Source organism: Nanorana parkeri, unplaced genomic scaffold (genome assembly GCF_000935625.1).
Source record: "Nanorana parkeri isolate BGI_ZX_2015 unplaced genomic scaffold, ASM93562v1 scaffold269, whole genome shotgun sequence".
Taxonomy (NCBI): Eukaryota; Metazoa; Chordata; class Amphibia; order Anura; family Dicroglossidae; genus Nanorana; species Nanorana parkeri.
Window position 1 is genome coordinate 1,545,302 of NW_017306537.1, and position 24,908 is coordinate 1,570,209.

A 24,908-nucleotide genomic window follows, 5' to 3' on the forward strand; every position below is an offset into this window, starting at 1 on the left:
TGTTACATATTGCCGCGAACGTCGGAGTGAGAGCAATAATTCTAGGGCCATTAATCACGCATAACACTAAACTGATGAGCGGTAAAAGCTTTTAAAGCATCTCCTATGGCCAATTTTGGGTATGGTAGTTTTTTGCGATTTAGCGGGTGCGCGCAATTTTAAAGCTTGACATGTTTGGTGTCTATTTTCCCAACGCGACCCCGTCTTTTATATTTTGCCAAAAAATTGGGTAATAATAAATGTTTTATAACATAACGTAGGGAGAACAGGTTTTTAAAAAAAATTTCTGGTACTTTTTTCATTATATAGTAAAAAAAACAAACCCGTAGTGGTGATTTAATACCACCAAAAAAAAGCTCTATCTGTCCCCAAAAAATTGTATAAAATGTATTTCATTACAGTGTTGCATGATGGAATAAATGTCAGTCAAAGTACTGCAGCGCTGAATACTGAAAAATGGCCTGGACAGGAAGGGGGTATAAACACCCCGGTCAGTAAGTGGTTAATGTCACTTTAAGCTTTCATTAAAAGAATACCTGGTGATCTTGCTATGATCTTTTTTTAGGCACTTCCTGTTATAAGGTGACAACGATCTGCCCCATTTCTCAGTTGTGCTCCTGCATTGTCACCTGTCAAACGAGCTTCCTATGGAGACTACAAGTGGCCATTTCAACACACATTATTCCGGCCCAGACCATTGTTGTCACTATCAGGCAACCCAGCTTAAACGGTGGCCGCCAACATCGTCTTTAGCAACTGATGACATCACTGCATGCTAGGAATCATTTGGAAGCTTTGCTGGATGCCCGCTTGCTCCCTGGCAATTTTCATTGGTTTCTAGGGAGTGAGCCGGCATTCTACAAGGTAACCGACATTCCTAGCTACCGATGACCTCACTGGTTGCTAAAGACGCTGTCGCGGCCACAGTTTAAGACTTTGCTACTGTGCGTGGGCAGGGATTCTACAAGGTACCCGACATTCCTAGCTACCGATGACCTCACTGGTTGCTAAAGACGCTGTCGCGGCCACAGTATAAGACTTTGCTACTGTGCGTGGGCAGGGGAGAGGAGGTAGAGGAGACTGTGCTGGAATCAAAAGGCTGGTTAATAAAAAATGTAGGCACTGATGTTTTGCAATTTTTTAAATTTAGTTTAATTCTTTAATTTTGCTGTGGCTCCCCTGATGAACTCCACTGACACATCAGTGACCCGGGGGAACCCTGGTTTAAAAACAATGGCCTATTTACTCGATGCAACCTCCAATTTTTTTATTTTACCAAAAAAGAGTAATATATAGTGTTTGTTTATCAAACCCACATTTTTTGTAAAAAATGCTTTAAAATTCATTTTAGAGTACACAATTGCACAAATATTGTTGGACATAAAAAATTGCATCTGCCACCATTTTATTCTCCATAGTCTCTGCTTTCAAAAAATATAAAACTGGGTGGTTTAAACTAATCTTCCGGCCTAAAATAAAAAAGCAAAAATGGCTCTGGCATCTAAAGGGTTAAAGAGGATATGACAAGGAAAACACCAAATATAGGTCGCCAAGAACAGATGGATTTTCAGGGAATACGTACAAAGCTGAAACCTTGGTGGACAGCCTAATAGATGTGTGGAATCTCTGAATTTGTTTAGCTTCTGGGTGGGAGAAGCGCAGCTACAATCTACCTAAAGTAATTACTTCTTGTGTTGCACATCTATAAACATATAACTCTGCCAGTCCTTGCATATATAACAAAGCTTTAGAGAAGAAACTGACTTTACAACCACCTTCATAGCTACAAGCTAAATGACAGGAAACATTCATAAACCGTGCAGTGTACACAGGGCCGGCCTTAGGGGTGTGCGAGCAGTGCGGCCGCACAGGGCGCCATGGCAACAAGGGCGCCGTGCGGCCGACACAGCTCGTCCTGGGGGCGGCTTCTCTCCCCCTCACCGCTGGGCGCTGGCCATCCGATATGACAGAGTACATAATTGCAGATAAGCTCCCCTAGGTATAATCTATAATAAATGCATGTGATATAGGAGAAACCACCAAAAGACATCAATGGACAATTTGAGAAAATTACTGGGAGGGAAAGCAGAAGCAGAAACGGCTACACACAAATCATAAATGAATTTAGTGAAATGGATATGAACAAAATATTGAGATGCCCCTGCTGTATATGGTAAAACTAATTGTATATTGACTACTAGAGAAGGTCAATGTTCTATATAACAAATTTTCTAAGGGGGGCAGTATCTGAGAGAAGAGAAGTATTGAAGTGAAAGCTACATTTATTTTTAAAATTTCTGGCCGTTTTATTTTAAAATCATTTCTAAAACCTGAGCTCTGTTTTAAGTTTAATACATCTGGAAAAATATATAATTATATGAGAATGTGGCAGGTGTTTAATTAGTGTGTGTTGGTGTATAGTGCATATACTCTTGACATATTATGACTTGGGTCAAACTCATGTGCTGTTTAAAGAACAGTTCCAACTCACAAAAAAAAGAATCAGTCACTAAACTGTTAAGATTTGTAATAGGCACAGAGAAGTCTCCCCATTTGCAATGTCTGTAATTAAATGGCCCCGAAAGAAACCAACTTCTTACACGTGCATCCACCCTTATGAAGTAGTAAGCTGATGCACAGCTCTGACCAGTTCCGCTATCCCCCTTTTTACTGCAGGAGCATGAAGGGTGCAGCTAGGACACCTACCAGGCCCTAGCCCAGGGATTGGAGTGGAATCTTCATTTGAGCCCATTGCAGACATCCCAACCTGCAAAACCTTATTTCAGGGAGGGTCCTGTCTCATTTCAGGGAGGTGCCCTTTCTTTTTTTTTTCTTGTTTTTTACAGCAGCAGAGCCGATCACTCAAAACATAACAGACAGTGCGATCAGACACTGATGTACCTTTATTTTTTTTACAGATGCTTTTTATTAGTATTTTCAATATTTGTACAGAACAGTCATAGAAAAGGTAAGAAAACCAGGTGAACATAACCCAGAAACAATCAAAAAACATACAGCCATGCGACTAAAATTCACAAGTAGGTTACAGTCTCAGTACACAAAGTGACAGGTTAAGCTTCAATTGCTGTCAGTACGTAGACTTGAATCAGCAAGGGGTATAAGAACTCCAGGATGCTATGCCAAATTACAAGTTACACTCATAAGGGATCAACAGTCACTGCAGGTTGCCTCGCTGTTCATAGGTAATCTTATAAAGTGGCAAGGCTTTGTCAACCAAACGCTTTCATGAACTCAGGGAGGAAGCCCCAGGGCTACCCAAAACTAGAAGGATGGCATTTCTAGCATAAAACAAGAGTAGCTGGATAAAAGCTTGAGACCCAGAATCCAACGCCGGTACTGAGAAGGGATGTCCTTGAACTGGAGAGAGTCCAGCGGAGGGCAACAAAACTAATTAGGGGAATGGAGGACCAGAGCTATGAGACAAGGCTTCTGACCTTAAACATGTTTACGCTGGAATTAAGGAGATTAAGAGGGGATATGATTTTCATGTACAAGATGTTCAATGGTGACAGCAACATTGGCAACAAACTGTTTGAGATTAACTCCATTACAAAGACTAGAGGCCACCACCTAAAGTTGGTGGAGAAAAAATTCCAGCACAATGGGCGAAGAGGGTTCTTTACAGTAAGAGCGGTTAAGGTCTGGAACTCACTGCCATCGGCAGTGATTTCAGCCAAGAATGTAGATTTGTTCAAGAAACTTTTGGACAATTTCTTGAGGGACCGTAATATCCAGGGATACCAGTATCCCTAAGAATGAGATGATGAAACGTGGACCTATATGGGTTGGACTTGATGGACATATGTCTTTATTTAACCCCAAATACTATGTAACTATGTAATAGCTCACCAAAGAGACCCAAGAGGCAAAAGGAGGGGTTACATATATTGGGAAAACCCAGGCCAGTCTCCATAAAAAAAGAAACTTCAGACCAAAAGGCATGTATGAGACTCATGTACATTGACCTTGGAGTTCAGCTTATGTCTCAGTGTCTCTTTGTCTACTGGTTCCACTATTCTTCTGTCCGGGGTTCATTATCCTGTTGCTTCCATGTCCAGGGAGGTTGGCTACACTCCCATGAACCTTAAACTTCTTTATATTTGCAACTGTGGTCACAATCATCAAGCTGCTTGGAGATGGTATTATAGCTAGGAATGCACCGATACCAAGTACAGTACTCTGTAGAAGTACAAGTACAAGTACCGATACTTTTTGAGCTCCAAGACTAGACTAGAGAAAAATTCAAAAGTTAGGAGACAGCAGTCATTTGTAAGGATCACACGGAGCTCCTGGAATTTGTTACAGCCACATTCAGTGTACTGATTACCAGCAGTACCAGTACGGTGTTAGCAGGTATCATCACAGCCCCAACCAGTGTTTTGATTACCATAACTTGGGGTGGGGGGGTCTGATTTTCAATATAGGGTAATTTTGTGGCTGTTACTGTCTACTGTCCTGGCACTCCAGGGTCTCCACAAATGTCATAGGTAGTCAGGAAAACAGATGCACAATTTATGCCTATTAAAAACCTCAAAGTGCTCCTTGGATTTTTGGCCCATCTATGCGGCTAGGTGGCAACAACAACAAAACAATCTCACACGTGATATCTGCATGCTTGGGAAGAGTAGCAGAATCTGTTTAAGGGTGTTATTCTAAGTATGCCCATGTAGTATGTTAGAAATATCTCATTAATTGACAACCTTATAACCTGTTCATTTACTTACTTACTTACTTACTATGTACTTACTTACTTACTTACTTACTCAGTTACTATGTTCACAATCATGAATGAACAGGAAGTGATGTGGAGCATTCATAACCGGGGACACAGTTAGCATACTGTGTCCTCAGTTATTTACAAACAGTCAGCGATCAGCTGATCGCTGTGTGTTTGTAACCCACTCTGCATCCTGACTCCTCCGCTCTCCATCCTTACTCGCTGTCACAGTAGGCCGAGCAGGTCAGTGTGGGAGGAGAACTCGTGACAACTGGCTCCTGCCCGCACCACTCGGCTCGGCATCCTGAGCTGTCTCCTACCCGCTCAGCCACCTGAATGCTTCTCTCCTCCCCACGGATGCCTATCTGTGTCCCCTTGGATCCCCGCTGCCTCTGTTGACACAGGCGTGGGAGAACAGTGGGCATCAGTGAGGACACAGATCGGCTCCCAGCGGGAGGAGGGTGATGGAAATACAACAGTACATACTGTATCGATATAATAATGTTCTGAGATGTTATAGAGAGAAGCCTAGAGTTGCAGTGAATTTTCAGCCACAGTGCATTTTCGGCCAAAGTACCATTTTTAGCCAAAATTTTTGGGCCGCTCAAATTTCACGCATCCCTACCTGAAGTACTCCTTGAAGGTAGACTGTGTGCAGAAAAGCAAATGTAAGTTACATTTTTTTAGAAATGATTGTGTTAAATTTGTACGTGTCAGTGAGACGCTTGTTAGTAGCACAGTAGTTAAAGCATACTTTGAGGGTAAAAGGACTATGGCATATGTGTGCCGTGAACACAGTAAGGAACAGCAAGTTTTATTTTACCATAACTCTTAAAGCCTTTCCCACTGCGCACACCTATTACTTAACTTGATATTTTTGTATGGGTGGAGCAGGTGTTAAAAATGATGGTCCTTGGGTACCAGGTATGCTAGCTATGCCACTGGTAATACTGGTGGTAATTTTCCCAACTTTAGATATGTATATACATATGTACCATAAAAAGGTCATGCAATTCATGTGTGGAAGAGAAGAATGCATGTTAAATAAAGCCCTTACCCCAGATAGCAAGCAATTGAGCTGCAAGTTCGAAAATGACTTGCTAAACTATTGCAGACTTGCCAAGCTTCACAATTTTGTGGCACAATTACAGCAAGTCTGCATTGCAAGTCTCCAGATCAACGTGCTTTGCAAAAGTACTGAACACTTGCAGAGCTCTTGCTAAGACCTGCAGGACTCTTGCTGTAGACTTGCCAAGCAAATTTGCTACAAATTCAAAAAGTGTCAAATAGAACTTGTGCTGCAAGTGTAACTTCTGTAAGCCTACAACTTGCCAGGAATGTGTGCAGCAAGTTAACAAGAATTACAATTTAACCCTGCCACACGTTTGTGGCAAGTTATCCTTGCTATCTGGGACTATGCTACTACTCAAAATTCAAGTGAGTTGCAGGCACATCAAAAAATAGTTGTATCTGTAACCCTGTGTCATATGAAAAATACGAGGAGTATATAAAACAAGGACTGATGGACGCCTTATGAGCTGCTAAAATACTTTACTGGTGATCAGAAAGAGTTAACCTTTTTCAACATCCAACGGGTTGGCAGATTCTGCAAGAAGGAATATTGCCTTGTCCAATAACCTATAAGAATTGACATTCATTCATAAATATACTCATTGGTGTCATTAGTCACAGCTCAGAGAGAGGTCATCAGGGGGACCCCCATAACATTTTTGCTATGAGGTCCCGTTATCTGTAGTTACTCCCCTATTTGGAATGTTATAAAGCTCTCATATTTGTACTTCATTTGTGTATTTAGCAGTTTGCCTACAGTTTAGGTTTAATTGCATATGTGCTAAGTAATTGTAATGCTTACTGGTATGTATTACCTCTCACAAAGCTCACAATACACCAGTACTCCATCTGCTTTTCTCTCTGAAAGGACAGTGCCATTTTTATTCAGGTATCATTCAAGATCTGATCAGCTGACTCAGAGATGACACAGTCATGTGAATCCTGCTGCCTGGGTACAACTTGACTGATGGATTCGTCAATTTTCGTCCCTTCGTTCAAATCCCCAATAAACACTCGGACTGCGCGACATGGATTTTAACGGCCACAGCAGCCCTTTTATTAAACCAACAACAACTTTAACAATAACCAAAGTAATAAACCAAATAATATACACAAATAATACTGTAAACGATGGTTGACCTGAGAAGGGGTCTTTGGGTGCCCAACAGTCCAAAAAGGCCTATCATAACCCTTCACTCATGTCCCCAGCTGCACCACAAATAGCTCGAGGACACTTACTCCCTCTGGGTTCCCAATCCGGACACCAACAGGGGGAAGCACCCATACCAGCTGAGGGCCCCCCATTTCTGTACTCAACTCCGATTTTGTAGACCCCCAAAGACCCCCTAACCCGCCAAACTGCCGTGACAAAATAACCCTCCAACCCCCAAAACCACAACATTCAGGGAGGGAGGGTGGGACAATCTGCTTCCTTCGTCGATTTCCAGAAAGAGGACGTCCCTCAGCCCTCGCAGTTCCTTCCCCTGCGGCTCCTCCCGGACACCTGACTCCCACGTCCAATCAAGTAAGAGCAGCTATTCCCATTTTATTTTTAACTCTTTCTCCCGGGACTATTCCCCCCCCCAGTCATGTAGCTCCTCCGCTCAGTCTCTCCGGGTCTGTCTTTCTTGAAAGTTCATACAATTGCTGTGTATTGTAACAGGCAATGAGTTTAGTCATGCAGACTTGTAAAGTTTCTTTTTAATTGCTGTTCTTTTATGTTCCATCTGCAGAAAAAAAGTGAAGTTAAAGGACTTGTTTCCTCCAGCCCATGCGCTGAACGCACTGTCCCATGCCCAGAACGCAAGGGATCGCATACACATCCTGTATGCACAATTTTTGGCGATCGTACCGCACTGGAACACAGGGCATTGTATTGCCACACGGACCTGTGTGGCTGATCGCACCGCAGTCGGGGAGGGGGGTCATGTCTGCAGTTCCACTGACATGATTGTTAGGGCCACGGAAAAGGACGTATAGGAGTAGTGGCCCCATTGGATTGTCGCACTTCCAAAACAATAAAAAGTTTTAATATACGTTGATTTAATCATAAGTAATGGTTTTATATAATAGGTGAATTCATTTAAAAAAAATATTTATATGGTATGTTGTCGCATACGCTGCTGGCTCTTTTTTCTATTTTTCAGGTTGCTAAGGGCATAGCTGTATCTGGGCAGAATCAAAGGTATCGATATGACGCTTACCAGTAGTGGCGGCTGTCACCGTGCAGAATCCCTGGACAGCTGGCATATGGATTGGTCTTCTCGTTTTTGGAGTGAAAACAGCTGGCCAATTGTGGTGTCATTGAGTGTATAACAACTGGCCTTAGTTACTGGGCAGCTTATCATTACCACACAGTTCAGCAGGAGTAGTCAGATCAGCTTCATCTCTGGATTGCCTTGAATTTGCTTCCCGCCCTCCCGCATCTTGGGCCTGTCGCGGTCATCCTTTGTTGGGGTAATGTCGCCCACTTTGTGGGTGGACAGGAAGTTGAGGTCTTGAGTAGTATTTTCATGGACTCTATGCTCGAGTCTTTTGACTGATCATTATTGGACTGTTATTTATGGTGGTTTATGGTTAAAAGTTTTAAAATGGTTAACAGAAATGTATTGTTATTTATAAACCCAATAAAGGGGCTGCGGCCTTATTTTTCCACACTACAGTGTTGAGTCTATTATTTCAAGATTATGATTACCATAACTTGGGGTGGGGGGGTCTGATTTTCAATATAGGGTAATTTTGTGGCTGTTACTGTCTACTGTCCTGGCACTCCAGGGTCTCCACAAATGTCATAGGTAGTCAGGAAAACAGATGCACAATTTATGCCTATTAAAAACCTCAAAGTGCTCCTTGGATTTTTGGCCCATCTATGCGGCTAGGTGGCAACAACAACAAAACAATCTCACACGTGATATCTGCATGCTTGGGAAGAGTAGCAGAATCTGTTTAAGGGTGTTATTCTAAGTATGCCCATGTAGTATGTTAGAAATATCTCATTAATTGACAACCTTATAACCTGTTCATTTACTTACTTACTTACTTACTATGTACTTACTTACTTACTTACTTACTCAGTTACTATGTTCACAATCATGAATGAACAGGAAGTGATGTGGAGCATTCATAACCGGGGACACAGTTAGCATACTGTGTCCTCAGTTATTTACAAACAGTCAGCGATCAGCTGATCGCTGTGTGTTTGTAACCCACTCTGCATCCTGACTCCTCCGCTCTCCATCCTTACTCGCTGTCACAGTAGGCCGAGCAGGTCAGTGTGGGAGGAGAACTCGTGACAACTGGCTCCTGCCCGCACCACTCGGCTCGGCATCCTGAGCTGTCTCCTACCCGCTCAGCCACCTGAATGCTTCTCTCCTCCCCACGGATGCCTATCTGTGTCCCCTTGGATCCCCGCTGCCTCTGTTGACACAGGCGTGGGAGAACAGTGGGCATCAGTGAGGACACAGATCGGCTCCCAGCGGGAGGAGGGTGATGGAAATACAACAGTACATACTGTATCGATATAATAATGTTCTGAGATGTTATAGAGAGAAGCCTAGAGTTGCAGTGAATTTTCAGCCACAGTGCATTTTCGGCCAAAGTACCATTTTTAGCCAAAATTTTTGGGCCGCTCAAATTTCACGCATCCCTACCTGAAGTACTCCTTGAAGGTAGACTGTGTGCAGAAAAGCAAATGTAAGTTACATTTTTTTAGAAATGATTGTGTTAAATTTGTACGTGTCAGTGAGACGCTTGTTAGTAGCACAGTAGTTAAAGCATACTTTGAGGGTAAAAGGACTATGGCATATGTGTGCCGTGAACACAGTAAGGAACAGCAAGTTTTATTTTACCATAACTCTTAAAGCCTTTCCCACTGCGCACACCTATTACTTAACTTGATATTTTTGTATGGGTGGAGCAGGTGTTAAAAATGATGGTCCTTGGGTACCAGGTATGCTAGCTATGCCACTGGTAATACTGGTGGTAATTTTCCCAACTTTAGATATGTATATACATATGTACCATAAAAAGGTCATGCAATTCATGTGTGGAAGAGAAGAATGCATGTTAAATAAAGCCCTTACCCCAGATAGCAAGCAATTGAGCTGCAAGTTCGAAAATGACTTGCTAAACTATTGCAGACTTGCCAAGCTTCACAATTTTGTGGCACAATTACAGCAAGTCTGCATTGCAAGTCTCCAGATCAACGTGCTTTGCAAAAGTACTGAACACTTGCAGAGCTCTTGCTAAGACCTGCAGGACTCTTGCTGTAGACTTGCCAAGCAAATTTGCTACAAATTCAAAAAGTGTCAAATAGAACTTGTGCTGCAAGTGTAACTTCTGTAAGCCTACAACTTGCCAGGAATGTGTGCAGCAAGTTAACAAGAATTACAATTTAACCCTGCCACACGTTTGTGGCAAGTTATCCTTGCTATCTGGGACTATGCTACTACTCAAAATTCAAGTGAGTTGCAGGCACATCAAAAAATAGTTGTATCTGTAACCCTGTGTCATATGAAAAATACGAGGAGTATATAAAACAAGGACTGATGGACGCCTTATGAGCTGCTAAAATACTTTACTGGTGATCAGAAAGAGTTAACCTTTTTCAACATCCAACGGGTTGGCAGATTCTGCAAGAAGGAATATTGCCTTGTCCAATAACCTATAAGAATTGACATTCATTCATAAATATACTCATTGGTGTCATTAGTCACAGCTCAGAGAGAGGTCATCAGGGGGACCCCCATAACATTTTTGCTATGAGGTCCCGTTATCTGTAGTTACTCCCCTATTTGGAATGTTATAAAGCTCTCATATTTGTACTTCATTTGTGTATTTAGCAGTTTGCCTACAGTTTAGGTTTAATTGCATATGTGCTAAGTAATTGTAATGCTTACTGGTATGTATTACCTCTCACAAAGCTCACAATACACCAGTACTCCATCTGCTTTTCTCTCTGAAAGGACAGTGCCATTTTTATTCAGGTATCATTCAAGATCTGATCAGCTGACTCAGAGATGACACAGTCATGTGAATCCTGCTGCCTGGGTACAACTTGACTGATGGATTCGTCAATTTTCGTCCCTTCGTTCAAATCCCCAATAAACACTCGGACTGCGCGACATGGATTTTAACGGCCACAGCAGCCCTTTTATTAAACCAACAACAACTTTAACAATAACCAAAGTAATAAACCAAATAATATACACAAATAATACTGTAAACGATGGTTGACCTGAGAAGGGGTCTTTGGGTGCCCAACAGTCCAAAAAGGCCTATCATAACCCTTCACTCATGTCCCCAGCTGCACCACAAATAGCTCGAGGACACTTACTCCCTCTGGGTTCCCAATCCGGACACCAACAGGGGGAAGCACCCATACCAGCTGAGGGCCCCCCATTTCTGTACTCAACTCCGATTTTGTAGACCCCCAAAGACCCCCTAACCCGCCAAACTGCCGTGACAAAATAACCCTCCAACCCCCAAAACCACAACATTCAGGGAGGGAGGGTGGGACAATCTGCTTCCTTCGTCGATTTCCAGAAAGAGGACGTCCCTCAGCCCTCGCAGTTCCTTCCCCTGCGGCTCCTCCCGGACACCTGACTCCCACGTCCAATCAAGTAAGAGCAGCTATTCCCATTTTATTTTTAACTCTTTCTCCCGGGACTATTCCCCCCCCCAGTCATGTAGCTCCTCCGCTCAGTCTCTCCGGGTCTGTCTTTCTTGAAAGTTCATACAATTGCTGTGTATTGTAACAGGCAATGAGTTTAGTCATGCAGACTTGTAAAGTTTCTTTTTAATTGCTGTTCTTTTATGTTCCATCTGCAGAAAAAAAGTGAAGTTAAAGGACTTGTTTCCTCCAGCCCATGCGCTGAACGCACTGTCCCATGCCCAGAACGCAAGGGATCGCATACACATCCTGTATGCACAATTTTTGGCGATCGTACCGCACTGGAACACAGGGCATTGTATTGCCACACGGACCTGTGTGGCTGATCGCACCGCAGTCGGGGAGGGGGGTCATGTCTGCAGTTCCACTGACATGATTGTTAGGGCCACGGAAAAGGACGTATAGGAGTAGTGGCCCCATTGGATTGTCGCACTTCCAAAACAATAAAAAGTTTTAATATACGTTGATTTAATCATAAGTAATGGTTTTATATAATAGGTGAATTCATTTAAAAAAAATATTTATATGGTATGTTGTCGCATACGCTGCTGGCTCTTTTTTCTATTTTTCAGGTTGCTAAGGGCATAGCTGTATCTGGGCAGAATCAAAGGTATCGATATGACGCTTACCAGTAGTGGCGGCTGTCACCGTGCAGAATCCCTGGACAGCTGGCATATGGATTGGTCTTCTCGTTTTTGGAGTGAAAACAGCTGGCCAATTGTGGTGTCATTGAGTGTATAACAACTGGCCTTAGTTACTGGGCAGCTTATCATTACCACACAGTTCAGCAGGAGTAGACTATATATGTGGGTATATAGGTATTTATATATGTATGCATATATATATATATATATGGGTTAAGAACGATGATTGAAGGTATTTGTTTTGTTTATAAGGTGTACAATCCCATGGCACTGGCACGCCCACTCCCACCCTAAAACTTCTTCTTTCCTGTTGTTTTCATCTGTCCCTCCAGCGATGTGGCGGGTCTCCGATCCGGCGCTGACTCCTCTGAGCTTGCTGACACTTCCTGTCCCACGGTGTCTGCATGTGGGTGCACGCGTCCATAGACTTACCTTGTGTCTCTCCTCGCGTCCTGGCCGAAAATTTGAACTGCGCATGCGCCCCGCCCCAAGATGCTTTGCGACCGCACCAGGATCTTCACATTTTTGGACGGGAGCGCGCAGGGAAGACACAGGTGAGTATTAACCTCCTTGGCGGTATTCCCGAGTGTAGCTCGGGGTTACTTCTCCATACCCTGAGCTACACTCGGGAATATCCCACTGTATTTACTTACCTTGTCCCTCGAGCTGTGCGGTGTCCTCCGGCCGGCGCCGGCATCGGTCTTCCGGGTTCCGTCCCTTGCGAGCGTACGCGTCGCACAGGGGCGGAACCGGTGGGAAATTCGAAAAAAACCCGGAGAAAACGGGGGAAAAAAATAACGAAAAAAATTGCGCCGAAAAATTAACGAAAATCAAAAGAATCATCCCGCCAGGGAGGTTAACCTCTGTTAAAGCGCTTTAAAAAAAAACACTTTTTGCATAGATCTACTGCTTGCTAACAGTAGATCTATGCAAAAAAACCGAGGCTTTAATTATCCTTTAACCTCTTGCCGTCCGCCCGTAGTAAAAAAACGGACGGACGGCACTGCAGCATCTGCGGGTTGCCGTCTCCAGACGGCAATTTTTTTCTGCTCGCGCGCGCCCCCTAGCGGGCACACCTGGCATGAAAAGATGACATTTAAAAAAGATGTCATAATAAACACTGATTCATCAGCTTTGTAGATATTGCTGTGTCTTTGAAGTCTTACAAGAATTCAGGCCCTGTGGGGGAAACAGCAGTAAGAAAGTCTTAACACAAAAAGGAATGGCACTATCAAAAACACTCTACCCAGGAAATGTTAGATTTAGTAAAGGGTGAAATGAGGGCATTGACAGGGAATGGTCAGAAATGGTCACTTGTTCACTTGTCGTCCAGGGGGTGGCAGCAAATGCTGTCAGTGACTCTGTCTGTCTGGCATCCCGCCCAGCTTACTAACGTCCCTGGTTGCCAGGAGCTTGGTGGGATGCAAGCCAGAGCGTCCCATTCAGCTCTTGGAAACTGGTGACATCAGTGGGGGGTGGGGGGGGGGAGAAGATTTAAAAAAAGGTTAGATAGACAAAGAATGATTTTCATGTTGTGGATGGGGAAGGTTTAAATGGAGCAATTTAGCTTTTTTTTCAGGGTGAAGATCAGCTTTAAAGTGTGGGCAAGATAAAAAAAAGTACATCTCTGCATTACATGCACATTTCATGCTTTTTTTGTCTCTTTAAAAATTGCTGCAAGTACAGATTGATCCTGCCAGAAATCTTTCTGTTTGGAGTTGCCATCTTTGCCTTTGCTACACTGAAATCCCAAGCAGTATTATAAGCCTTGCCTGAGTTTTCCCTTCTAGACTAGAAAACATCTGCATAACATAAGGAGGGAGTTCTGTAGTACAGAAGGGACTGTGTATGCTGTGGTTCCTCCCACAGGCTCATACATACTGTAGCGATGTCCGGGGGAGAATCAAAAAGTAAAGGCAATATATAAATTATGCAGTAACCGGAACAGAGAGAAGCTTGCGCAATACAGCATATTTACATAGCTTGTACGATAGTTCGACCATGCGCAGTACAGCGCTCAGCCTTTAGTCGAGTGGTAGTCACATGGACAGAAACATTGATGCTCTGTTGCGAGATTGCACCATCGCAGAACAACGTGCCGTAGTTCACTTTCTTTGGATAGAGAGAGTGGAACCAGTGGAAATTCACTGCCGGATGTTGGCTCAGTATGGTCATAGCAACGTGAATCAGTGAAAGGTTGTGTTTTCATCAGTGGGTAGAAAGGTTTAAAGCGGGAAGAAGAGGTGTAACTGACGAAGCTCATTCTGGTCGCCATTGCGCACACAAGACCACAACCACAGAGTGGAGGCCTTGATTAGAGAAGACCGACGGATAACGGGGTCTAAATTGACTGCATATGTTTGCAGCCCAGTTCTTGAGTCGGTATGATGAATATTGGAGTATTCTGGAGAGAATTGTCACCGGCAAATAGAAATGGGTGCACCACTACCACCCGGAGAGCAAAAGACAGAGCATGGAGTGAAAACATCCGCCTTCTCCAGCGAAAAGAAAAATCAATTCAAATTCATGCTGCACCATGACAATGCACGTCCTCATACAGCAGCAGCAACAGTAGAGACAGTACAACAGCTTGGGTCCGAACGTCTTCCACATCCTCCGTACAGCCCATATCTGGCACAGAACATTTATCACATGTTTGGTCCCCTAAAGGAGGTGCTCCGCAGTCGCAGGCTCACCTCAGATGATGAAGAAAAGGAAGCGACATACACCTGACTTCAGCAACAGCCGAAAAGCGTCTTCTCTGCGGGAATACAGAAGCTAATTGAACAATACAACAAGTGCATCATGTTGCATTGACTATGTGGAAAAGTGATATGTCCAAGTGCTCACAGTTACTTCTATTGAAGCCATCAAATGTATGTTCCACTAATGACCTGAGAATATCCTGCTCACTCACCTGTACACCAAACTCTCGACTACAGGACCTCACCAGGGCTGCCCCTACCTTATGGAATTTTCTCCCACGCCACATCAGGTTCTCAAAACGCAGTTCTTTAGAGAAGCATATCAACTCTCCCCTTGATTTTCACCTTATACAACCTTCCTTTCTGCTCCCGTATCACAGTACTCCCAAATCCCCTCCCATTTTATTTGGTATACATCTGTAGTCTCCCCTTTGCCACCTCTGTGTCTTTGGTCACCTTTCTCTTGTAGACTGTCTCTTGTAGACTGTAAGCTCGTTTGGGCAGGGTCCTCCTTACCTACTGTTTCCGTATGTCAATGATGATTGTCAGTGTTTATTACTGGTGTTGTCTAAACGATTGTACAGCGCTGTGGAATATGTTGGCGCTATATAAATAATTGCCATTGTAAATGTATTTTGCCTTTACTTTTGATTATCCCTTGTGTAAGCCCATGGAAGGATCCACTGTGTGCTGCAGGGCAGTAGGTACTCTACACCCAGGAGTGCCCTGGAAGTGTGGGATTTATGCAGCGGCTGGCTGCTGGAAAGGTAAGTGTAGAGCCTCTTGTTTACCAGGTAGTTCCCATATATGTATTGGAGTTTAAACATAATGATAACAAAAGTTTCATTGGAATATCTGTATAGCATAGTTTGTTTACACCCTGTTTGTTGCCCCTTTCTTAGTTGATCTCATTTTTGTTTTGACCCCTTAGTGACAGGGATGCTTTAAGTAACCCTTACAGGTTTTGACCCTCCCCCAGCCTTTGACTGGACAGTGAAAAAAGAAGCAGCACATTGATAACCACGCACATTGATAACCTTATCTTGCTTCTCCTATCAGCATGCTCCTTCTTAGCACAAGACCACTGCAGCACAACCAACTGACTTCTTGTGCTTCCTCTCCTATTCTGAGCTCTAGTGTAGAGTGAAGCGCAAAAAGGCTGACACCACGTCAAATTCTGGTACTTACACTGCAAGTACTTGAAAAAATATGTCAATTATTAATGAATGTGAAACTGCATTCATTTATGTCTTCTATACAGTATATGCCTGGAGTTCAGCATTAACAGGCTGCCAATACTCCACGGGTGACAAACGTGGGCCAAGACAGGTTTTGTATCTGTTGCATTAAACAATTACACTTGAGACATGTGACAAATGCTCTCTGTCATAACAAAAGTCTATTACAGTGCTGCATGAGCAATGTGTTACATCTTGTTAAAACAGAGACTGATAACCTATGGTCATATGTAACTCATACATTTCAAACACTTCACTTTAAAAAAAAAATCTTTTATTTTTTATTTTCTTTAATTTTTTTTCCAGACCCATCTGCTGTTTGAAAAAAAAAATATGGCTTTCAGCTCCTTAATGGGATAAAAAATTACTTTTTTTCCCCTTCTGACATCTGAATTCTGCATTCTGTGTACACATATAATTAAAATCAACATCCTCTTTATATACTCATTGTTGTTATAGCTCAAAGGCAAATCCTAAACCAAGAATCTCTTATTATTACATGTGCTGGATTTTTAAAATCTTGCTGAGATGCATGGTTTAGAAGCCTTGTAGTTGATTGTAAAGATTAGTATTTGCTGTAAACAATGATTGTTATGGTAAATAGTAGATGCTTATTAAACGGACCCTAATGGAGATGTGCAAAGTAGAGAACCAACTTTGTCAGTCAGTCAGGTCACTGGCAGATGTGTTCTGATTGGTTGCTCTGGAATTTGCACCCTGCTGTTTGCCTTACTGAACAAATTGAAAAGGCTTATTTGATCCAACCTATGAAATAATTGTGTTTGTAGTCATTAATACATTAGCGTTAACTGTTGCAATCTAAGAAAACAGAAACAGTACAATTCTTTCTCAGCTATAGCGCTATATCTACTTTTTATTACTTGTAGATTATTGATTTACTAGATTACTATTTACCATGTCCCATAGCCCCCATTCAACCTAGCTGCGTGCGTGAACATTTGTGTCCAGACATGCATCTTGCTTGCCCTGTTTGGGGTGCCCTTAAGAAGTAATGACACCCCAAGTGCGACATGTTCTTTTCATGTGTTGTGTGAACACACTCAAAGTCACATGATTTTGCGTACGCTCATGGTTTGAATGGTGACTTAGTGATGTAGGGACCAGTTGGCTCACATGAAAGTCTTAGGTGTCACGGGAGCCAGGAAGCCAGACCACGCGGAAATGCAGGTAAAATAAAGTTGTTTATTTAAAGGAACATAAATAAACATTCATCAGGGAACAGCAGCAGGGAGGTCAGGAATAAGCCGGTCAAGTCCAATGCGGGTACATTTGCCGAGCCGGGATCACGTCCAAAGCGGGTAGTCGTCCAAGATGGGATCAAGTCCAAAGCGGGTAGTCGTCCAAGCCGGAATCAAGTCCAATGCGGGTACGTCTGCGATGCGGGGTCGAGAGCCAGGCCGGATCATACACAGGAACACACAAAGGAACTCAGACTGCGAGAGATGCACCTTGGAGCACAAACGCAAGGGCCATGAACCTGAAGCCTGAGCAGACTGATATAGTCAGGTGTTGCCACATCATCACTTTGCGACGCCCAGGCAGCAGGCAAGGGATGATGCAATCAGAGGAGACTGCAGTCTGCACATGTCCAAAATGGCTGCCACCATGCGGACAAGGTAAGACCTTGACATTAGGATCTATAAATACTATAATAAAGGGGGTTTTTCACTAAAGAGCTGAAGGATCCAGCCGTAGTTTCAGCTGATCCTTCGGCTCTCTTCGGCCGCTGGAGCCCTTTGGTTCAGTCGAACCGAGGTGCTGCTGTACCGGCTATTCACAATAGCCCGTACACCAGCCGAAGGCGGCCGAGTGGTACAGCCGAGCTGAAGGCATATGCTTCGACTTGACTGAGCCGAAGTGACAGCCAAAGCAGGGAGAACGGCCTGCCGAAGGCCAGCCGTTCTTTCCACAAATGACAGCTGGGCGGACCCAGCCATGATCTCACGGCTCACTCTGCCCAGTTGTAATGACAGATCAGCGTCCCCAAATGACTTGGGGCATGCTGATCTGTCATTAAACAATAAGAAATAGGCGGAGTTGGTTGTGACATCACGGCCGGCTCTGCCCAGTTGTTATTCTTTGGCCAGGACCTGCTAGAAGACTCTAACAGGTGCCAACCAAAAGGAAACAGTTGGGCGGAGCTAGCTGTCACCGCTAGCTCTGCCCGATTGTTTGCTTTTTTTCCTTTTCTTTAAAATATCTATTATATATCTATCTATAATATTTATTTGACTATTTGTTAAAAATTTTTACATATTTTTCCAACTATTTTTTCCCCCTTTCTTTTCACTTATTTTTTATTTTGCTCGGTACCACGGAGGCACCAAGCAGAATAGCCAAGTTGAATGCGGGCTATTCACTCACTGCCGTTCGTCACCTATGAGAATAGGGGCGAACGGCAGCGAGTGAGCTGCCGGAGCTTTGGCTCAGCCGATCCAGATGTTGGTCGAAGTCCTTTTGCACTTTAGCTTAGCCGAACATGCAGAGCTTCGGCTGGGTTATTCATTGGCAGCTTTGAGAATAAACCTCTTAAATATATTTATGGTCTATCGGTGATTCTGGCATTCATTTAGATGTTAATATTATGTTTATGGAATGCTGGAGTTGAGGTGTTGAGTAACTGACACATTGATAGCTTGGAGAGATTTAAATTGCAACTTTATACGCTTGTACTTTGCAATGACATTGAAATTAATAATTTTGCACGAAGTTCACTATATTAATCTATTTTTGGTGCCCAAAACTGAACTGCATATTCCAGATGAGGTTGGTGCTCCAGTTCATCCTAAAGGTGTACCCTTGTATGTTGACAGCAGCTTGCACTAGGCCATTGCTGTCTATAAGACTGTCAGGATACCGTGCACGGGTGTCCCCAACACCGCATGCAGGTATCTATACGGGAGGACCAAATACGTGACCACACCAGCTAATGCTTATGAACTTATAGTTTAATAGACATACCAAAATCATAAACATAAGCAACCCCACCAACACCCACTGGTAACATAAAATAGCCAAACTAAATACAAATAGCAAAATCACAGACAGACAATAACAGGGCTAGTGAACCTGGGGAGCTACAGATCAGGAGACCTCAGGGAAGGAGTCGGGGGTCAGGGTCCAAGGAGGTAACAGGGTACAGGCAACATGATTCAGGCAACAGGATTCAGGTATGGCGACAATACTGAGGCACCAGCCTCACTTTGAGAAGGGGCTAAATACCCTCCCAGGCCAGCACTAGGTGGAGACTGATTGCCGACAGCTGGGAGACGCCCGCAGGTGAACACCGGAATTGCAGGTTCCAGCACCACCCAGTTGTGGTCTGGTACCTAACAGCTCCTGGCTGCCTGGAGACACCTGCAGGTGAGCACAGGAACTGCAGGTTCCCCAAAACCCCCCAGAGCACCACCTGGAGGTGCTCTGGTCCCTGACAAAGACTTATATACTGTACACCAGGGGTCCCCATTAGGTTGATCACGATCTGCCAGTCGATGTCCTGGGGCTTCTCCTCTGGATCCCCACTGCTCTCCCCCATCTGTATGCAGCGGGGATCCGAGGAGAAGTGAACTAAGAGAAGAGAGAGAGACGCTCAGTCAGGATCTGACAGTCGGCGGCTCTCTCTCTCCTCACCGTGCTCAGTCCTCCGCTGCCCCAGCGACTGCAGCACTTCTTTTACTTCTCCTCGGATCCCCCACTGCCTCTGCCTAGGAGAGCAGCGGGGATCCAGAGGAGAAGCTGAGCCCCCCTGTGTGCGTGGCCGAGTGGCGGAGGATCAGTACATATCAGTGATATGTATTAATCCTCTGTGCAGGACAAACACTGGAGCGATGAGCTGATCACTCCAGTGTTTGTAAATAACTGGGGACACATACAGTAGTACTATGTGTCCCCTGTTATGAATGAACAGGTTGTGATTTACATCACTTCCTGTTCATTCATGAGTTTCTCAATGGGGAGTAGCACTCTGTACTATCATTCAGAAACTGGATGATAGTAAAATAGTTTCTGAATGAATGGGAAGCCTCTGTGCTTTCCATTCATTTAGAACAGAGGCTACAGAAAAAGAGATTGAGGACTTTATGTCCTCAATTTCTTTCTCTATTTTAAAAGGGAAATATCAGGGGGCTGTTTAGATCCCTAATATTTCCCCGAAAGCCCCCCAACAGTAAAAAAATTAATTAAAATTAAATAAAAAATAAATAAAAAATAGTAAAAAATGAAAACAAATCCTGGAGGCGCAGCGCTGGTTGATGTCACACACCTGTTGGGGGGGGAACATTTTTTTTTCTTGCCTCAGGCGCAAAAGGAGCTAGCTACGGCTATGCTCACGCCGTAGTCGTGTGGCTGCCGGCTGAATGTGTTAGACGCCGCAGTTGGAAAGGGGCAGGACACTTCTCCCTGTGTGCAATGTCTGCCATATTCGGCCACATGAGCACTGCCGGAGGACAGACGCCGCAGACGGAAAGGGGCAGGACACTTCTCCCCGTGTGCAATGTCTGCCACATTCGGCCACATGAGCACCATGGGAGGACAGGACGCCGGCACCTCTAGAACGCACTGGAATGCAAGCCGGCTGACTCCCTGGAGGGGGCGTGGGGTTGTATTGAAGTCAATGGCACGCCCCCACCCATCATTTTTGCAGATCGCACTGGACCGGAATGCAGGCACTATAGTGCCTGCCTTCCAGGTGCCGGCGGACGCACTGCGGGTGAGGGGCGTGGCTGCGGTGCCATTGACTTCAATGCACAGCCATGCCCCCTCCCGCCCCTGAATGCAGGTGTTTTTTCGTTGGTAGATCTCATTGAGCTTGTCATTTGAAAAGTAGATCTCCAGGCTAAAAATTTTTGGGGGCGCCCCTGCTGTACACTTTTATACATCATCTTGGAGTCCAGTCAGGTTTTTTAATATACTGGCTGGGTGCTTCTGGAGTGGGGCACAAAAAATGGCTCTTATCTCACTTGCATAGTACTCATCAAGTATAGGTTCGACTGCAACTCCTATGCTCCAATAATGAGCTATGACAATTGGTGGGGTTGGTGGGGGTGAGAAAGTGGCTAACCTTTCTTCTTAGTTAGGGGTAAAGGCTTCCACAGGATCCCTTATCACATTGCCTCAATGTAAAAAATATTTTTAAAAATTGTGTGACACTGGTTATTAGAAATTTTTTTATTTTCACATTGAATTCTCAAGTTAATATCGGGGGCTTATCCAAAAAGAACTTCCTTTTTTTCAGCTAAATTTCTTCTTCATTCAGAACCCTTAGAAAATGATGTCTTTATGCACTGGTTATAGCCACAGAATGAATAATCTTTTACATTTGCCACGCATGTAGAGATAAAAAAGTTATCACATGCAATTGGAAAATTCACAGAAATGTGACACCCATGGTTTCACATCAAAATTAAGGTTAAAATCAATTAAAACAAAACAACCACAGAGCCAGATTAAAAGAATTTCAATACATTTTAACATCATTTTCAATCATTCGGTCACTTGAAACTGGGAACTGATAAAAACTGTGGTTGGCAGATTGCTGTGGATCTTTCCATTCCATGAACATAATTGTGCTGTTGGATATATAGATACAATTGTGGTACCATTCCATGTGGTTTTTCATTCCTTGGTTGTTTTTTCAAGCAAAGCAGATGGAAAGCAAACAAAATTTAATTTGTTGAGCAAATATTGGAGATTTACTATGGTAAAGGAGCATGGAATTCTAGGAGATTCCCTCTCTTTAGCTCCCATGCTCACATGACTTTATTGTTTTACATTCTTGCAGGCCTTGCATGGGTTTAGGACTATTTTTTAAACTCCCCTAGTATCAAGGTGAATGGCTAAGGGATCCAGTCGACAACTCTATAAATTCACACCGCTGATGCTTCTATGTTACAACCCCCCGCCCTTTGAAAGCACATACATCATGATGAAGGGGCCCTTTTTGCTATTGCTGTGCCAGACAACTTGTTTGCCATGCTGTACTAATAACCGTTGGAGAATAGGGTTGGGTATTCTTGTTTAGATCTTAAGCCCAGGAAATCAGCTAACTCATTTCTACTTGACTTTTTATTTTTTAATCTTTTTTCAATCAAGTGCTATTGATTTATATTTGGTAGCAGTTGCTAGGTTACATTGCACTTCTTGTGTGAGGTGGGGATTTCACCTTGTTACGTTTTAAATTGCTTAGTGTCTAACTGTATAATAGACTGGTTGAAGTATCACGAGAACCCAAAACCTTTTTTGTACACAACCTGTTTTTGATATTGATAAATAAAAGCAGAGTCTTACCTTACTTATTTACGCCATAACAGCCTTAAATTATTGTAAGCACTTAAAATCCACCTTAATTAAACAGAATTTCAGGAACCTGTTGTCCATATTTCAGGGTATAGTCTAGTTATTTATTCTGGCATGTGACAAAGCAGGTAACTTTCAGTGACTCACTGCTGGAGTACCTGAAAAAATATGAGAGGCTTGTGCAACAACCAACCAGGGGCGTCCCGAGGCTGGGTGACACCCGGAGCGGTAACCGAGTGTCACCCCGCCGTGACGTCATCGGCAGAGAGAGGAGTGGACAGTTACCCGGCGGGTCCCCTCCTCTCTCCTGATACTGCCGGGCATTCGGTCCGTGACTGAGCCCCTGACTTTTCAGAGGGGGGTCACCCCTCCAATGGTGTCACCCGGGTGCGGGCCGCACCCAGGTGGCGCCACTGCAACCAACCACTATCCATCCATTACCAAATTAAAACTATTGGTCGAGTTTAGCTTGGAATCATAATGTTGAAAATTACAATCAAACTTCGATGCAGTAAACTAACTGATGTCCCATATTGTGAGATTATAGACCTGACTAATGTGTATTCAAAATCATCACAAACTAGATCTTAATTTATAACTACTTTTAATGCTTATACAATATGTGGGCTTCTGTGAGCTTATACATTCATTCATCTACAAAGCATTAAAAAGCTTACACATAAAAGATTCTCCCAAAATAATACCCCATTTCAGGTTAAGCTTTAATGTTACATTCTCAAGTGTATTTTGAGCTAAAGAGATACCAGTGTACATACAATCATTTAGCAACAGTAACAATAGTTTATTTGTCATATTGACATGGATTTGGTGTTGTGCCCCCATTCCCTCCACCACCTCCACCTCCTCCACCACCATCCCCTCCGTCTCCTCCACCACCATCCCCTCCACCACCGCCCCCTCCATCTCCTCCACCACCGTCTCCACCGCCACCGTCTCCTCCGCCACCGTCTCCTCCGCCACCGTCTCCTCCGCCACCGTCTCCTCCGCCACCGTCTCCTCCGCCACCATCACCTCCACCACCATCACCTCCACCACCATCACCTCCACCCCCTCCATCCTCTGGGCAACTATAAACAGGCTGAATAAGTATATCACTAGACTGACAGTCTCCTTTGCATAGCTGCTGCCAGTAAATGCTAGAGCCAGTATTAAGATTGGCAAACCTGCAGTTGTCATACCACCATCCCCCACCACCAATGTATGCACAATTAGACCCTGATAAATCATTGTCACTATCACGGGTAGAGAACCTCATATTATCATGTCCTGCACTAGGCTGTCCAGATGTCATGGCATCTCCAGCATTGCCTGAATATCGTCCCAATCGTATTCGATAGCAACTTTGTTCCCCCTCAAGAGCAAAGGAATCATAGTTGGCTATGTGCTGTGTACCATGGGCAGGACGCAGTCGAAACCGAATGTGGTGCAACTTTTGAAAGCTCAGTAAGTGAATATTTTCATTACCCAGCCAATAGTCACTTTGTGGGTCTCCAAAACCTTTCTTGTAGCACTCCCATGTGGTATCCCAAATCTTTGGTTTTTTTTTGCAGTTTTTCTGTATGACGGTCCATCCACCATCTTCACCAAATTCACAACGTACCAGTAGCCGCTTCCCTTGTATGGGCTCTATGACATATAGACCACTACTTCCATGATTTATTGCTGTGCAGCTTTCTGGGTAAGACTTAGCTGTCAAGAAAAAACACACGTATTTATAATCAGCCCAATAGTGTTAGAAATAAAGGAGAATTACAGCATGATAAATGTACTCATTACCTTTATCCTGCTAATAGTATTCCCTGATTTAAAAGCATAAAAGGGTTGCAACTCACCCTCTCCTATGTTTAAAAGCTTTAAGTGACATTAAAGTAAAAAAATGTCACCCCCATGCTGCTTTAAGGACTTACCTTAAAAGATGCCTCTTGATCTGATCATCTTCTTTCTAGTAGTTTTCAGGAGTCCCTCCAGCGCTGGTGCCGGTTTCTGATCCACCGCTGACTTATGTCTCTTCCTGTTCCTTCCTGTTCCACGGAGTCTGTGCGGGTGCACGCTGCCTGCATTGACTTACCCTGTGTGTAGCCTCTTCTCCCTGCCGAAGATCTCTACTGCGCATGCCCCCGCCCCATGATCCTTTGCGGCTGCCCGAGAATCTTCAGATCTTCGGATGGGAGTGCACGGCGGAGACACAGGTAAGTTTAAACCTATTTGTTAAATTTTTAAAAATGTTTTTGCATATATCTACGGCTTGCTAGCAGTAGATATATGCAAAAACACGCGCAGGTTTAATTGTCCTTTAAAAGCCTTGGTGTGGCCGTGCTTTCCAGTGGCGGAACTACCGCCGGTGCAGGCGGTGCGGGCGCCCGGGGCCTCAGGCTCTGGAGGGGCCCAGCAAGTTGCCGGCCACCGGATCGTTATCCAGCGCGCGGCGGGCCCCTGGTCTCTCCGCCGGGAGTGTCGGATCATCCGTTCATCCGACACTCCCGGCCAGTGTTGTAGCGAGGGGGG

At 44.0% G+C, this 24,908-nt stretch overlaps 1 protein-coding gene across 1 annotated transcript; it reads right to left on the reverse strand.

Annotated features, from left to right (window-relative positions):
* Positions 1-23,184: 23,184 nt before the first annotated feature.
* LOC108787546 (fibrinogen-like protein 1-like protein) lies at positions 23,185-24,092 on the reverse strand (the record flags this gene model as incomplete). Its single annotated transcript, XM_018557126.1, has 1 exon — positions 23,185-24,092. A coding segment is annotated over one exon (908 nt), but the record flags the coding sequence as incomplete, so codon positions are not given.
* Positions 24,093-24,908: the final 816 nt, after the last annotated feature.